The sequence below is a fragment of the Oncorhynchus gorbuscha genome, linkage group LG12 (genome assembly GCF_021184085.1).
Source record: "Oncorhynchus gorbuscha isolate QuinsamMale2020 ecotype Even-year linkage group LG12, OgorEven_v1.0, whole genome shotgun sequence".
NCBI lineage: Eukaryota > Metazoa > Chordata > Actinopteri > Salmoniformes > Salmonidae > Oncorhynchus > Oncorhynchus gorbuscha.
Window position 1 is genome coordinate 53152221 of NC_060184.1, and position 16573 is coordinate 53168793.

Consider the following 16573-nt stretch of genomic DNA (forward strand, 5'->3'; position numbering starts at 1 on the left):
GGTCACTCTCATTTCCTTGTCCCCTTGTTGCCATTGCTCCTTTTTCTTTTCTCTCTTTTTTCTTCTCCGCTTCAGTCTTCCCGACATCCACAGCAAGATGTGATGCGAGGGGAGAGAGAGGCAGAGAGAGAGAAAGAGGGAGGGAGATAGGCAGGGAGGGAGAGGTTGGAAAGACAGAGGGTGGGGGGGAAGAGAAAAAAGAGAGGAAGGGGGTGGAGAAATAGAGGAAGGGAGAGTAGCAGGCTGGACAGAGACTTACGCTCACACTCGCTCTTGCAGCACTGTTGTCAGTCTTGGAATGTAAGTGCAGCCGAGAGGATTCAGAATAAGCGCCACCTCTAAGCACTGCTACGTGAGGAGTAGGGACATAGTAACGCGACACTTAGAAACACAGATGGACACTACTAAGCTGTGAATACAAAAGGTAAGGTTTCTGATTTTCTGTTCTCTGTTTTAAATGATATTTTGTCTCACTTTTCTGGATGGTGGGGTGAAATAACCCACCTGCAATAGATAGGTGCTGGAGTGTTGCGAACAGGTAAATCAATGCATTACATGTTGTTAATGTGCAGAATTCTTTACTTTGGACACCTGCCATGCTACAAATACCATATAATCAAGGGTTTGATATCTGGAACCTCTGTGTTGAATATTTTATGAAGTTTTAGTCCGTCCAAATCTCTGTGGTCAACTTTCCTCTCCATCTCTGTAAAACCACTGCAGTCTTAGGAAACTCCAAAATAGAAAGTGCTAGAAGAAGGACAGTAGCTACATGTATGCAGACACTTTTCTTAAACAAATCGGATGGACACGGTGCTCGTGTGACAGATTTACAGATGTTAAGGGCAGTAGCTACACACATTCAGATTCTTTTCCTGAACAAAATTGGACTGGCATTGTGTTTGCGCATGCAGGGGATTTACAGATGTGTACGCTAACGGCAGTTTTCTTCCTCCAGTGTATCACTCTGATTAGAAGTGTTTAATGAACGGCCTTTCACCAATAAGCTAAGTGATATTCAGCCTTATGCCAGCTGCCAGAGGGATTTGTGTGTGTGTGTGTTTGTGTGGTAGAGATGGCAAAACGTTACCTGTAATTAAGTGTGAGCAGAATTGATAGTGAGGCACTGTACTACTGAGCCCATCTCAGCTCAAATGCATGGAAGGGTGAAGGGGTTCAACATGGGGTTTTGAGCACTGCACTTAATGAGTATGTTAGGATGTCATATGTACCCTGAAGCAAAGAACGCACTTCTCTGTCCGTCCGTCTCTGTCTACCTCTCTTTTTTTCTCTCTCTCTCCCTCTCTTCCTCTCATTCTCTCTGCTGCTGTGTTTTGTGGGGCTTGGTGGAGACAGCTTTATAGTCACACAGGTGATTTATAACGGTGCATTTTGTACTCGGTCGTTTGTGTAATGCCATTATTGTTTAACACAAATTAACCACTAACATGTTCCCTAAATTATTGTCAGAATACCTTTCATTTTTGGAATAAATAATAGCAAATCCCTGCCCTCCCACACACAAAAACTGCATGGCTCTCCTACAAACACTAAACCAAATCTTTTAACAGCCTCAAATGTAAACATAACGGATGATCCCTAAATTAACATGTTAGATATAGTTAGGAAAAAACCTCTGTAAAAAAATATATATCATGTGGGATATCATTGTTTGAAATTGCTGGGATCCTGTAGTGAATTTTGTGTAGTGGGGCTCATTCAAAACACACAATTGAAAATATGATCAAAAAACTCATGAATAGACTGGTAAAGAAACTTTGAATTAAATTATAATCTTCCCCTTATTGTGTCACATTCAGATCAATATTACAGCTCTAACTATAACTATCTACAGTGATGATTTATTCAATGGGAATGATATTGTCTGTTTATGGCCTCACATATGTTAGAAGTCTACCCCCAGTCTACCCCCAGTTTTCAAGTTGCAAAGTGAAGAGAGCATTTCAAAATTGCGGCAGATTTCAGAGCATCTATAAAGGGCTGTCAAGCCTTGCCAAAGACTGGAGCCGGCAGCCGTGATGCTAGCGATGTTGGAAAGGTCTAGGGCTCCACCAAGTGGGCACTTTTACAGGTCTGCTGCTTTTTCACAGCTGCATCACCGCCCTACTGTTAGACGTGGCTCTGTGGTGGTCTGTGAGTGTGCAATCAGTAGGCAAGAGCCACTCAATCTGTAAATCACAAAACAGACATTAATAGTTATTATAAATATCCCTTGACCTCAATAGACCACAACTACCTAAACCTCAAGTGCACATTTTTTATAAATGTTTAGATTTTCAAGAAGTACCACGTTTGGTTTTTGTCAAATATGTATTCAAAACATCCACAGGGACATCATATAAACCAAATATAGAATATGTTGCATTTGACCCATTTTTTTTAATGACGTAATGTCATAAGCACAGCATTCTCAAATTATGGGTCATGGGTCCCTTAGTGCCCTTCAATGAGTTTGTTGATGGCAAAGAAAGATACAGTATGTATGATATTAAGTTTGATTATTGCAGAGGGAGATGTGATCATCAGTGTCCACATTATTGTAAAGGTCTAGGGAGCAGTCGATTGTAAAATGGAATGGACCGAGCTGGGCTACAAGTGGTTATATATTCCCTATTAAGGCTGCTGTTGCAGACAGGTTTTTGGATTTCAGGAGAAACGCACCCAGGATACTCATACAGTATAAAGGGTGAGTGCAATTCCACTGACCATGTCTGTTTGGAGTCTAAAAACGTGTGTGTGTGTGTGTGTGTGTGTGTGTGTGTGTGTGTGTGTGTGTGTGTGTGTGTGTGTGTGTGTGTGTGTGTGTGTGTGTGTGTGTGTGTGTGTGTGTGTGTGTGTGTGTGTGTGTGTGTGTGTGTGTGTGTGTGTGTGTGTGTGTGTGTGTGTGTGTGTGTGTGTGTGAGAAATAGTGTTTACTCCACTAGCTTTTGCCAGAATGGACAACCACAAATTAAACGTTCTACTCAAAGACTTAACTTGTAAGAGCATATTTAACGATTTTGTCCTTTCATGCCTCTCTCTGTCTGTTTGCATGCCAAGCCTATCAAGCTTTCTACCACCTAATCTAATCATAAACAACTTTTTTATACACTGTAGGCATTTAATGGACTAATCAAGTCTAGATAATTCAGTGAGCGGAGTCTATAGCATCTGGACAAGAAATCCAGTCAGTACACTCTGCTCATCCTTTAATGGAGGGTTTGGAGGAATTCTAAAAAGACACACTGGCCTAATGCTTAATAGGCATGGTGCATCAAAGCTTAATATCCAGAATGCTATTAAAACTCAAGGACAGCCTTGAATGATAATTAGAAAATGCAATCACGGGAATCAGCCCAGATTAATTTCCAGCCAATGTTTCCCGATTTCTGGGATGCTGCGCCCGCCCGCCTGCCGCCTGTCATATTCATGACAAACCCTGGGCACATAGTGAAGTGATAACAGTACATCATCATCAGTTTATGGCTTACTGGCACCCCATGACATCCCCAATGTTCTTGGTTTCATTCAGTATCTGGGGGTATGGAGAGAGAACCACAGTCAAATGTTCTTGGTTCATACATGTTATTGATCTCATGCTTTGTGAAAAATATGAATTTGTCCTCATGGATTGCCAATTTTCCTGAATTTAGGGATTTTGTATGGTCTGCTGTTTTACTGAGGTTAGACATCTGGAAAACTGGTAGATGGTGGTTTTGCTGACTCTAAATGACCATTAATGGTCTAGTCCCGCATAATATTTTGAAGTCTTGACCTTGGATGACAGCTGAGACCGTACCAGTATTCCCAATCCTAACTGTCTCTCTCTGATATTGTCATAACCTTCTAACATTTGGATACAAGACATAACCTGTCTGTATGAGAGTCATGGTTTGATTCAGTACAGGCATTAGCTCAATCTCTAATGACATGAATTAAAGAGCTCTTTAAGACTCTTTAATATTTCATTTTTGGATCTCATTAGCTTAATTATTTGATTTGCATTCATGGGATAATATTAATTTACATGTGGCGGTGCTTCAGTTCCATCAATGAGAAACATAATACTAATTTGTTCACAGACAAAAACAGGGTCCTTTGTTCATTCAAATCTCATGCCTTCATTGATATTAGGGTTATTTTGGTTGAACAAAAGTGGGGGAATTATAAAATCGTTCTTTGTTTGTTCAAGGTCCCTCATTAGATACACAATGAAGGCCTTGCCACCAGCCTCTCACTAAATGGGCTCCACCTACCTGTATTCTCCTCTTGTTTCCAAACTGTCTTAAAAATACCCCACTATTTAAATATATATATATATATATATATATATATATATATATATATATATATATATATATATACATATATATATATATACAGTGGGGCAAAAAAGTATTTAGTCAGCCACCAATTGTGCATGTTCTCCCACTTAAAAAGATGAGAGGCCTGTAATTTTCATCATAGGTACACTTCAACTATGACAGACAAAATGAGAAAGGAAAATCAAGAAAATTACATTGTAGGACTTTTAATGAATTTATATGAAAATGATGGTGGAAAATAAGTATTTGGTCAATAACAAAAGTGTATCCTCAATACCCTTTGTTTTCAATGACAGAGGTCAAATGTTTTCTGTATGTCTTCACAAGGTTTTCACACACTGTTGGTGGTATTTTGGCACATTCCTCCATGCAGATCTCCTCTAGAGCAGTGATGTTTTGGGGCTGTTGCTGGGCAACACAGACGTTCAACTCCCTCTTACGAAGCCACTCCTTCGTTGTGTGTGTTTGGGATCATTGTCATGCTGAAAGACCCAGACACGTTTCATCTTCAATGCCCTTGCTGATGGAAGGAGGTTTTCACTCAAAATCTCACGATACATGGCCCTATTCATTCTTTCCTTTACACGGATCAGTCATCCTGGTCCCTTTGCAGAAAAACAGCCCCAAAGCATGATGTTTCCACCCCCATGCTTCACAGTAGGTATGCTGTTCTTTGGCTGCAACTCAGCGTTCTTTGTCCTCCAAACACGACGAGTTGAGTTTTTACCAAAATGTTATATTTTGGTTTCATCTGACCATATGACATTCTCCCAATCTTCTTCTGGATCATCCAGATGCTCTCTAGCAAACTTCAGACGGGCCTGGACATGTACTGGCTTAAGCAGGGGGACAGGTCTGGCACTGCAGGATTTGAGTCCCTGGCGGCGTAGTGTGTTACTAACGGTAGGCTTTGATACTTTGGTCCCAGCTCTCTGCAGGTCATTCACTAGGTCCCCCCGTGTGGTTCTGGGATTTTTGCTCACCATTCTTATGATCATTTTGACCCCACGGGGTGAGATCTTGCGTGGAGCCCCAGATCGAGGGAGATTATCAGTGGTCTTCTATGTCTTCCATTTCCTAATAATTGCTCCCACAGTTGATTTCTTCAAACCAAGCTGTTTACCTATTGCAGATTCAGTCTTCCCAGCCTGGTGCAGGTCTACAAATTTGTTTCTGGTGTCCTTTGACAGCTCTTTGGTCTTGGCCATAGTGAAGTTTGGAGTGTGACTGTTTGAGGTTGTGGACAGGTGTCTTTTATACTGATAACAAGTTCAAACAGGTGCCATTAATACAGGTAACGAGTGGAGGACAGAGGAGCCTCTTAAAGAAGACGTTACAGGTCCGTGAGAGCCAGAAATCTTGCTTGTTTGTAAGTGACCAAATACTTATTTTCCACCATAATTTGCAAATAAATTCATTAAAAATCCTACAATGTGATTTTCTGGATTTTATTTTCTCATTTTGTCTGTCATAGTTGAAGTGTACCTATGATGAAAATTACAGGCCTCTCTCATCTTTTTAAGTGGGAGAACTTGCACAATTGGTGGCTGACTAAATACCTTTTTTGCCCCACTGTATACACACACACACACACACACACACACACACACACACACACACACACACACACACACACACACACACACACACACACACACACACACACACACACACACACACACACACACACACACACACACAATGTATATATATGTACAATAAGTATCCCATGCTTGATGAGAATAATTGGCTTGCTGGCAGTGACTTCTAAAGGTACTGTATTATTGGCTTGATTGCATGTTCGATAGAGTACCAAGATGAAGTAAAGTCCCCATCAGGGCCTGACTTGATAGGTAATTTGGGAATTCATACATCATTTATGGTCTTTGGGAAGTTAATCCTAATAAATCTTGTCCTCCTTTTCTAAAAGAGCCCATTTAGTGGGAGGCTAGTGGAAAGGCCATAGTGCCAGTGCCATCCTGACAAGCATGCATTGTGTATATAACGAGGGACCGTGAACAAACAAGGACCAGATTTTATAATTCCGCCACTTTTGTTCAACAATCTGAAAAAAGAACCCTAATGTCAACGAAGGCATTAGATTTGAACATACAAAGGACCCTGTTTTTTTCTGTGAACAAATTAGTATTATAGTTTCCATTGATAAAACTGAAGCACCGCCACATGTAAATGAATATTATCCCACAAATGCAAATGAAATAATTAAGAGAATAGAACTGTTTGGCCAAAATGACCATCGTTATGTTTGGAGAAAAAAGCGGGATGCTTCCAAGCCGAAGAAAAACCATCCCAACCGTGAAGCACGAGGGTGGCTGCAAAATGGTGTGTGGTTGCTTTACTGCAGGAGGGACTGGTGCACTTTACAAAATTGACAGCATCATGAGGTAGGAAAATTAGGTGGATATATTGAAGCAACATCTCAAGAAATCAGTCAGGAAGTTAAAGCTTGGTTGCAAATGGGTCTTCCAAATGGACAATGACCCCAAACATACTTCCAAACTTGTGGCAAAACGGCTTAAGGACAACAAAGTCAACGTATTGGAGTGGCCATCACAACCCCATAGAAAATGTGTGGGCAGAACTGAAAAACTGTGCGAGCAAGGAGGCCTACAAGCCTTACTCAGTTACACCAGCTCTGTCAGGAGTAATGGGCCAAAATTCACCCAATTTATTGTGGGAAGCTTGTGGAAGGCTACCCGAAACATTTGACCCAAGTTAAACTATTTAATGGGAATGATACCAAATACGAATTGAATGTATGCAAACTTCTGACCCACTGGGAATGTAATGAAAGAAATAAAATATGAAATAAATATTTTATCTGCTATTATCTGACTTTTCACATTCTTAAAACAAAGTGCTGATGCTAACTGACCTAAGAGGTACATGTCAGGTGTTTTGAAAAACTGAGTTTAAATGTATTTGGCTAAGGTGTATGTAAACTTAGCTACCTTCCTTTAATTTAATTATAGCTGGCTGTATTTATTTACATTATCGCTACCTTTTGTTTCTAGAAATTATACACGTGTTGTCATTTCACAACTGTTTAATCAAACTAGCTAGCCAGCTGATAGCTAGCTAGCAAAAATCTATGAACTAAACCGCAAATCACGTCATCCAGCTAGCTAGCCAGCTAAATGGTTGTATGTAGGAATGAGTCAGTAACTTATGTTTGCATGAACTAAAACTACTGTCACATGTTTTTTTTACTGGAACTAGCAGGTTTGAGCTAGCTTATCAGAGCAAATTCGAGATAAAATGGCAGACTGCCAGTTGAAACTAGAATTCCTTTACTAAGAGAATTAATGAACGCATTTGAAGAAATGTGTAATTTCATCTCTGCAGAGCATATAATTCATAATGTTTTATCTATGGAAAAAAACAGTATCAATTAAAATAATGGCAACGCTAAACAGCTTAGAAGCCAATTTTCTCTTAATATTGGACACAGGCAGGCGATATTACCTTTGGGCGGATATTGAAACAAATGATGTCTACCTGAATTCAATACCATTGTTGTGTTATCTCTCTGATTCATCCTTGTTTTTCTTCTTCACAGGGATCAATAGGCTATCAAAGGGAAAAGGACTACAATGCATGATTTGGTGGCGTTGCATTCCAGCGTGCATCCTACCAGAAGCTCATTACCATAACACATTAGTCATACAGAACTCCTTCCCCACGTGATTGGATACCATGATAACCAATCACTTCCAGATTATATTTATGGTCTCCATTCTACGGCCAATCACTGCCCTGCCCATGGCACCTGGAAATACTGTGAATCTGTTGGGAACATCACCGGAGAAGGATGATGGAAAGATACTCCAGCGCGCCAAACGAGGATGGATGTGGAATCAATTCTTTCTTCTAGAGGAGTACACTGGGAATGACAACCAGTATGTTGGCAAGGTAAGGGTTTTATGTGCCGTTTTTATGGGACATTCTTTGTAGGCTGCCTAGAGATGATCAATTATGTCATAGTATACTCAGTCAAAAGGACTGTTCCTGTTGTATTGACATACCTTTCAATAGTTAGGACAGAGAAATGACAGAGGAGTGCATCACCTGAGAACTCCCTTAATGTAAAGATCAGCTTGTTAAGCTCCATCTCCCAGCAACGCGCAACTAATTCCAGTCTCTCATTCACACAACAATTCAAAAACAACAGTGGGAATAGAAAAATCTAAATGAAGAATCAATCACTCAAATTAGCGATATAACATGACAGATAGTTGAGGAATAGATGTTCCCATTTGTGAGGGGTAACCACAGACAGCATTATCAAATTACATCATGAGGCTAGACAAAATCACTGACCTCACATCGCCAACGGCCTGAGCCTCCTCTGTCATGTTGACACAGCTCGTTAACTGATAAGCCAGCACAAAAACATAAATATTTCTCAGAGCTATAACCCCCTACTTTAGATCAGAGGAGCGACTTGTCAAGCCATCAATGTTAGTGCTAAAAAGAGAGCTAGTCACAGTGCTAGAGATGACGCTACATTTATCATCCTGAGGGAGGGGAACAAGATGACTGTCGAAAGCCTATTTTCTCAGAGGAAGCTGGCTTTCATCACATGCCTCATTCTCAAGTGTAAACAAGTGTCACTGTACAGGGTGGAGTAAAAGGATATGACTACCAGCTTGGCAGATAGCATTGTCCTGACGCAATGGAGAGAACAACAAAAATAAAAAGATGGAGGGAAAGGGGGTGTTGGAGAGAAATTATGAATCAATCAAGCCAGGCCAATGATATTTCACTTCACTGTGTTATACGTGATGAGGCAACAAAACAGTCCCGGCTATCCATTGAGGCTATCCACTGATGTTGTCAGTGACTGCTCCATTCTGGCTTTCTTCCTGACTCTTTGATGGTCACTGGCTGGCATACTGGCAAGTTTCCTGGCATGACAGCAATCACATGCGCTGGCCATCGACTCACCCGGTGTCCAATATCATTCACAATCAAACTGCCAGGATGACATGAGGCCGCAATAAATAAAGGGGGAGAAAAAAAACACCCACACGCTGGCTTTACTGAAGAAGCTAGTGTTGATTGCTATTGCTAATTCCATCAGCTTCACTCTGGAATTGTTGTCTGTGAGAAGGAGCGGTGAAAAGCTTGGGCATAAGGACAGGCACTTAAAGGCCCAGCACCAAGCTGGGCTTATTTATTTCACATCCAATCAAGTTTCACATGTGAAATGGCAAATGTTTTGCTGTGCCACAAAGTCGGTAGCTTTTTCAGAACTCAATATACAGATTCAATACCTAAACTACATCTCTGCACATAGCAAAAGAGTGCCATTTGCACTGCTATTTTAGTTATCAGTTAATCTGACTGTCATTGATTTAATTGACCTATTTAAGCAATGTGAGTGTTTTCTGTGTAGTTGTCTAATGTTGGTGGGGCATACTATTATATTTTCGATATTAATCCTGAATCACTATGATATTATAATAGTTTTTCTTGAGTGTATTTTTAACAAAGTCCAAAGTCTAGGAATAGAGCTGAAATCAGTTATTGACACAGATATGTCGGCATAGCAGGAAGATCAGAAGGCAGTGAACAAAGAGGTTGTCAGTTCAAATCCTACGTGAGGACATGTTGAATAATAATTATTGTTTAAATAAATAAGAAACATTAAATAATGTATGTAAGTGTGTCTAATATGAAAGCGGTGTGAGGTTCTGGGCACATCCTAACAACTAATAGTTACTAAACCATTGTATCAGTGTTCTTTTTGTCAACAATGACTATGACAAAAAAATATTGTCAACAACCTATTTTTCCTGACTAAAACTATGACGATAACATTTGTTTTGTCCAATCATTAGTACGCATGAATGCAGAAAAGTTGATGCAATCCTCTCAGTTGCAGAACTGATATCTTTCAGTCTTGTGATCTGATTCTGCCCAGCTCTAACACTGCTCTCAGGCTGTCACGTGAGTCATTCGTCAGTCTTTTAAACTGATGCGGAGCCAAGACCCTTCACATGTAACTAACCTCAACCTGAAACAATAATGTTTACTCTCTCTTTCTTTCAAGTAGGCTATTTTTGATTTGAGCACACTGGAATCTCTATTTCCCCATGTGTTCTGTTATTCATTCATCTGTGTTGCCACTCTGGCGCCATGGTCTGCAAATGCTAGTTGTGGTTGTGTTTTTCCTATCGGAAAAACAAATGCTATTTGTTGAATATTTGTTGAATTTGTTAAATACATTAATACAGTACTTCTGGAATTTTTGGAAAGCTTAAATTCAATTCTCCCCTTTTCAAGGACACCCCTATAATTTAGCCCTCCTTGATGGCCATGATGGAGAAAATCAGAGCTGTTAATTGTTTAACCTGCAGCCAAGGCTTTATTATAGCCTAAATGGTTAATTATGGTTGGTATTGGTTACAATCTGCCATAATATCAATGTTGCAAGATAAGGTATACAAGGCAATCTGCTTTAAAGTTCTACCTATCTTCCTAGTAGCCTACTTGGTGTTGTGAACTGCTGAATGCTATTAACTTGCAGATGATTGTTGACACATTAACCAGGATTAAGGGACAGGGCAATTTGTGACTTATTGTTTTTATAATCAGTGGCTTTATTGGAGGGGGAGTGGTTTCTCCTCTCCTAGGAAATCAGCAATTAGTACCGGGAGGTGTGCTCTTCACCTTTTCGAGGCATTTAGCAATTAGTATTTGTACTTCAGTCTCCTCTGTTTCCTCAGCGGTGGTTGTGTCGCAAAACTAAGACCGTCAACGAAACAGCGATGGTTCTGCAGAGTTATTTGAGGAAGGAAAGAGAGAAAGGCTCCACACCAATCTTACTTGAGTATCTTACCTAGTGATTTTCAGAATATCTAATTTTGCTCTTTTGCAACTGTCTGTTTTCTATCTCAGTTTCCTCCTCTACATGTAGACTTTTCAGACCCCCCCCCTTGGCTGCAACCCGTCTAATTTAGTGTACCCTGCAAGCACAATCCATGTGGAATTCCTGGTCTCTGGCAGCGTTTAGAACTGCCGAACTGCGGTCAAGAACGCTAAATTAATCTCAGCCTATGCTGCATTTCAGTCCCTTGACTTTCGGGCCCTGAAGGAGACATGGATCACCCCAGAGAACACTGCTGCTCCAGCTGCTCTCTCTTCATCTGACTATGTTTTCTGTCATTAACAGAGAGCATCTGGTCATTGCGGAGGTGGCGCAGTGCTACTAATTTCTCCTAAGTGGAGATATTACATTATTTCCCTCTCTCCTGTCCATCTCCTAATTTGATTTCCATGCTGTCACTGTCACTTGTCGACTCAAACTAACATTGTTCTTATCTATCACCCATCAGGTGTCTGTACCACATACTCTCACAACTGGTGTACCCCAGGGCTCGATTCTAGGCCCTCTTCACTCTCTACACCAAGTCACTCGGCTCCGACATATCCTCACTAGATTTCTCCTATCATACAATGAGGATGACACTAAGCCACTTTTCTCCTTCCCCCTTCTGACACTCAGAAGGTGATACACATCTCTGCATGCCTGGCAGATATCTCAGCTTGAATGTCGGCCCACCACCTCACGATCAACCACGACAAGACAGAGCTGCTCTTCCACCCGGTAAAGCCTGCCTACTCAAAGGCCTATCCATTACGGTTGCAACTCTACAGTGTCTCCCTCCCAGAGTGCAAAGAACCTTGGCGTGACCCTGGAAAACACCCTGCTGTTCTCTGAAGAAATCAAAGCAGTGACTCACTCCTGCAAGTTGATGTTCTACAACATCCGTATAGTTCGAACCAACCTCACAAAGGTAGTGGAGCAGGTCCTAATCCAGGCACTAATCCCAGGTGGAGTACTGCAACTCACTGTTGGTTGGGCTCCCCACTTGTGCCATCAAACCCCTGCAATTTATCCAGAATGCTGCAGCCTGCCTGGTGTTCAACCTTCCCAAGTTGTCTCATGTCACCCTGCTCCTCCGCACACTCCACCGGCTTCCAGTCGAAGCTCACATCCACTACGAGACTATGGTACTTGCTTATGGAGCAGCAAGAGGAACAGCCCCTCCCTACCTTCAAGCTATGCTCAAACCCTACACCCAACCCGAGCACTTCGTTCTGCCACCTCTGGTCTCTTAGCACTATGAGAGGGCATCGCCCACTCAGCCCAGTCCAAGCTCTTCTCCGTCCTGGCACTCCAATGGTGGAACCAGCTTCCCATAGCACCCACCCCCTAAAACAGCATTTTGTGAATGAACACTAGAACTTGACTTTTCTTCACCCCTGACTAGCTTTGTCTTTGCTGATAGCTACTTTATTGAGGATTTACTATGACTGTGATGTGGTTGTCCTATTTTAAGATGAATGCACTAACTGTATGTCGCTCTGGATAAGAGCGTCTGGTAAATTACTAAAATGTAAAAGGTTAAAAGGCCTACTTGGACAAGGCTATCTGAATATGCACATGATGGAAGTTAGAGGTAGCCTATTATTTAATAGAAAAAAATGCACGGACTGTCATGTGGCTAATTGCTGTGACTCAAACTAGACGAAGGCTGAAATGACGAAAATGTGACTAAAACCAAAAGGTATTTTAAGCCTAAAACTAAATCTAAAATAGCCGCCAAAATTAACACTGCATAATATATGACATGCTTTTAGGGCTCATTATACATACTGTATGTCATAAAGGATTATACTGATGACTACAGGGTGGAACTGTACATGGTGCTGAAATGGCTTCTCTTCAAGGTGAACTATATACCGTGCATAGAATGGCCCAAATTCACGAAGTGTCTCAAAGTAGGACTGCTGATTTAAGATCAGTTTTTCCTTTGAGGTGATAATCAATGAATATAATTACATGGACGGGGGACCTGATACTAAATCAGCATTATGAAAATGGGCCATGGGTGTTTTTGTCAAACTCCACGAGACACGCCCCTTGGCGTTGCTGATTCACTATCACCTGATCTTCAGCGAGCCATTTCAGACAGCCATTAGCATGAGGGAGGGTATTTAACAAGCCTTGTCCTCGTGGAGGGGCATACTTGTTCAGTATGGCTCTGAAGTGTGAACACTTGCAATGCAATGCAATCAGAAGGCTTGTGTCTGGAGTTTCTTTCTGTAGGGGTGCAGTGACTCACATAAAAAGCTGTTCCATCCCAGCTATTGATGTGGACAAAACCCCTTTAACCTCTTGGTAGTCTGTGATGCTTTGTAAACAAACGCTGCCGCTCTCCAGTTCCCCTGAGCACTGTGCTGATCATAGGAAAAATTGAAGAAACTGAAAAAACACTACTGAATGTGTATAATCCTGGAGAACAAGGACAACTAACAATAAAGAGAGAGAGAGAATATAATTATTCTGTATCCGTTTGGGGCTCTATTTTCCTATCTCCCCTCTGCAGCACTAAACAATGCTCACTAGAGACCTGACAAGAATTGCCAATGACTTTGCTGCTTTACTGACTATTCCTCTGTGTTTGTGCAAGGGGACTTAAAGCTAGAATTGTTCATTGAAACAATAAGAAAGCCTTCTCCCAGCCCTTTTTTATGCGAAGAAGCTAAGGGATGGGGCTAGAGAAATTTCATAGGGCTATGGATGCAAAGACTGACCATCCAGTATATCAAATGTATAGTGATAACCATGTTTTGAGGCTATACAGTTTTGCTTACACTTACGTTGTTCACAAACATTGGTGTAAAACTAGCGTATATTTTGGGTTCTGGTTGGGTACGACAGTTGAACTAAGCAACTGAGGCCTCTAAGTTATATTGCAGTATTTGCTTTGGGGCAAGTCTCTGAATGTCCTGAATGTCCGTCAACTCCAAGCCAGAGCTGAATATAGCTGTGCAGCATTTCTCCCCATCCAACATGACAGAGCTTGAGAGGATCTACAGAGAAGAATGGAAGAATATTTTCCAAGCTTCAAGCGTCACTCCCAAAAAGATTAAAGGTTGTAATCGCTGCCAAAGGTGCTTCAACAAAGTTCTGAGTAAAGGGTTTGAATACTTATGTAAAAAAGACATACACTACAGTTATAAAATTTCCTTGTTTTCAAAAGAAAAGCGAAAAATTGTGTCCATTTAAATAACTAACTGATCAGAAAGTTTTTTTTCTTCACAATTCCTGACATTTAATCCTCGTAAAAATTCCCTGTCTTAGGTCAGTTAGGATCACCATTTTATGTTAAGAATGTGAAATGTTAATAATAGTAGAGAGAATGTTTTATTTCGTTAATCACATTCCCAGTGGGTCAGATGATTACATACCAATTGAGTGTATTTGGTAGAATTGCCTTTAAATCGTTTAACTTGGGTCAAATGTTTTGGGTAGCCTTCCACAAGTTTCCCACAATAAATTGGGGGAATTTTGGCCCATTCCTCCTGACAGAGCTAGTGTAACTGAGTCAGGTTTGAAGGCCTCCTTGCTCACACACGCTTTTAAAGTTCTGCCCATACATTTTCTATAGGATTAAGGTCAGGGCTTTGTAATAGCCACTCCAATACCTTGACTTTGTTGTCCTTAACTGCACCTGTTTGAACTCGTTACCTGTATGAAAGACACCTATCCACACACTCAATCAAACAGACTCCAACGTCTCCACAATGGCCAAGACCAGAGAGCTGTGTAAGGACATGAGGGTTAAAATTGTAGAATTGCACAAGGCTGGGATGGGCTACAGGACAATAGGCAAGCAGCATGGTGAGAAAGCAACAACTGTTGGTGCAATTATTAGAAAATGGAAAAGTTCAAGATGACGGTCATTTACCCTCGGTCTGGGGCTCCAAGCAAGATCTCACCTCGTGGGGCATCAATGATCATGAGGAAGTTCAGGGATCAGCCCAGAACTACATGGCAGGATCTGGTCAATGACCTGAAGAGAGCTGGGACCACAGCCTAAGAAAACCATTAGTAACACACTACGCCGTCATGGATTAAAATCTTGCAGCGCCCGCAAAGGCTCCCTGCTCAAGCCAGCGCATGTCCAGGCCTGTCTGAAGTTTGCCAATCACCATCTGGATGATCCAGAGGAGGAATGGGAGAAGGTCATGTGGTCTGATGAGACAAAAATAGAGCTTTTTGGTCTAAACTCCACTCGCCGTGTTTGGAGGAAGAAGGACGAGTACAACCCCAAGAACACCATCCCAACTGTGAAGCATTGAGGTGGAAACATCATTCTTTAGAGTTGCTTTTCTGCAAAGGGGACAGGACGACTGCACCGTATTGAGGGGAGGATGGATGGGGCCATGTATCGCGAGTTCTTGGCCAACAACCTCCTTCCCTCAGTAAGAGCATTGAAGATGGGTCGTGGCTGGGTCTTCCAGCATTACAACGACCTGAAACACACAGCCAGGGCAACTAAGGAGTGGCTCCGTAGGAAGCATCTCACGTTCCTGGAGTGGCCTAGCCAGTCTCCAGACCTGAACCCAATAGAAAATCTTTGGAGGGAGCTGAAAGTCCGTATTGCCCAGCGACAGCCCTGAAACCTGAAAGATCTGGAGAAGGTCTGAATGGAGGAGTGGACCAAAATCCCTGCTGCAGTGTGTGCAAACCTGGTCAAGAACTACAGGAAACGTCTGATCTCTGTAATTGCAAACAAAGGTTTCTGTACCAAATATTAAGTTCTGCTTTTCGGATGTATCAAATACTTTTGTCATGCAATAAAATGCAAATTACTTAAAAATCATACAAATGTGATTTTATGGACTTTAGATTCTGTCTCTCACAGTTGAAGTGTACCTATGATAAAAATGACAGACCTCTACGTGCTTTTTAAGTAGGAAAACCTGCAAAATCGGCAGTGTATCAAATGTGTTCTCCCCACTGTAGCACTGCTGGATGATATGAAAAGTAATAGTCAAATTAATCAAGAATATAATAACTTTTTGCAAAAAAAAAACCTTTAAAATACAATCTGTGGAGACGAATAGAACGGTTCAGAACTTTTGTGAAACATCACAGCACAGTTGAAAAATACATGGCAAATATAAATAAAAATGGATTGTATTATTAAAGAGAAAGATGGCAGGGGTTGGGTAGAGCTGAAGCGTAGAACAAAGAAACTACATATTCTGAGCACTAGTTGGCTGTGTTTCCTTCACTTTGTGGTCCAACTCATTCCAAACCATCTCAATTTGGGTTGAGGTCATGTGATTGTGGAGACCAGGTCATCTGATGCAGCACTCCATCACTCTCCTTCTTGGAAAATAGCCCCTACAGAGCCTGGAGGTGT

The 16573-nt window shown here is 41.4% G+C and overlaps 1 protein-coding gene across 1 annotated transcript in view; it reads left to right on the top strand.

Annotated features, from left to right (window-relative positions):
* Positions 1-267: 267 nt before the first annotated feature.
* LOC123990191 (cadherin-10-like) overlaps positions 268-16573 on the top strand; it is a 60612-nt gene continuing 44306 nt past the window's right edge. Inside the window, exons 1-2 of the mRNA XM_046290763.1 lie at positions 268-424; positions 7906-8258. Of these exons, the coding sequence (XP_046146719.1) occupies positions 8043-8258 (216 nt within the window). The 5' untranslated portion in view covers positions 268-424; positions 7906-8042. The remainder of the gene's footprint in view (positions 425-7905; positions 8259-16573) is intronic.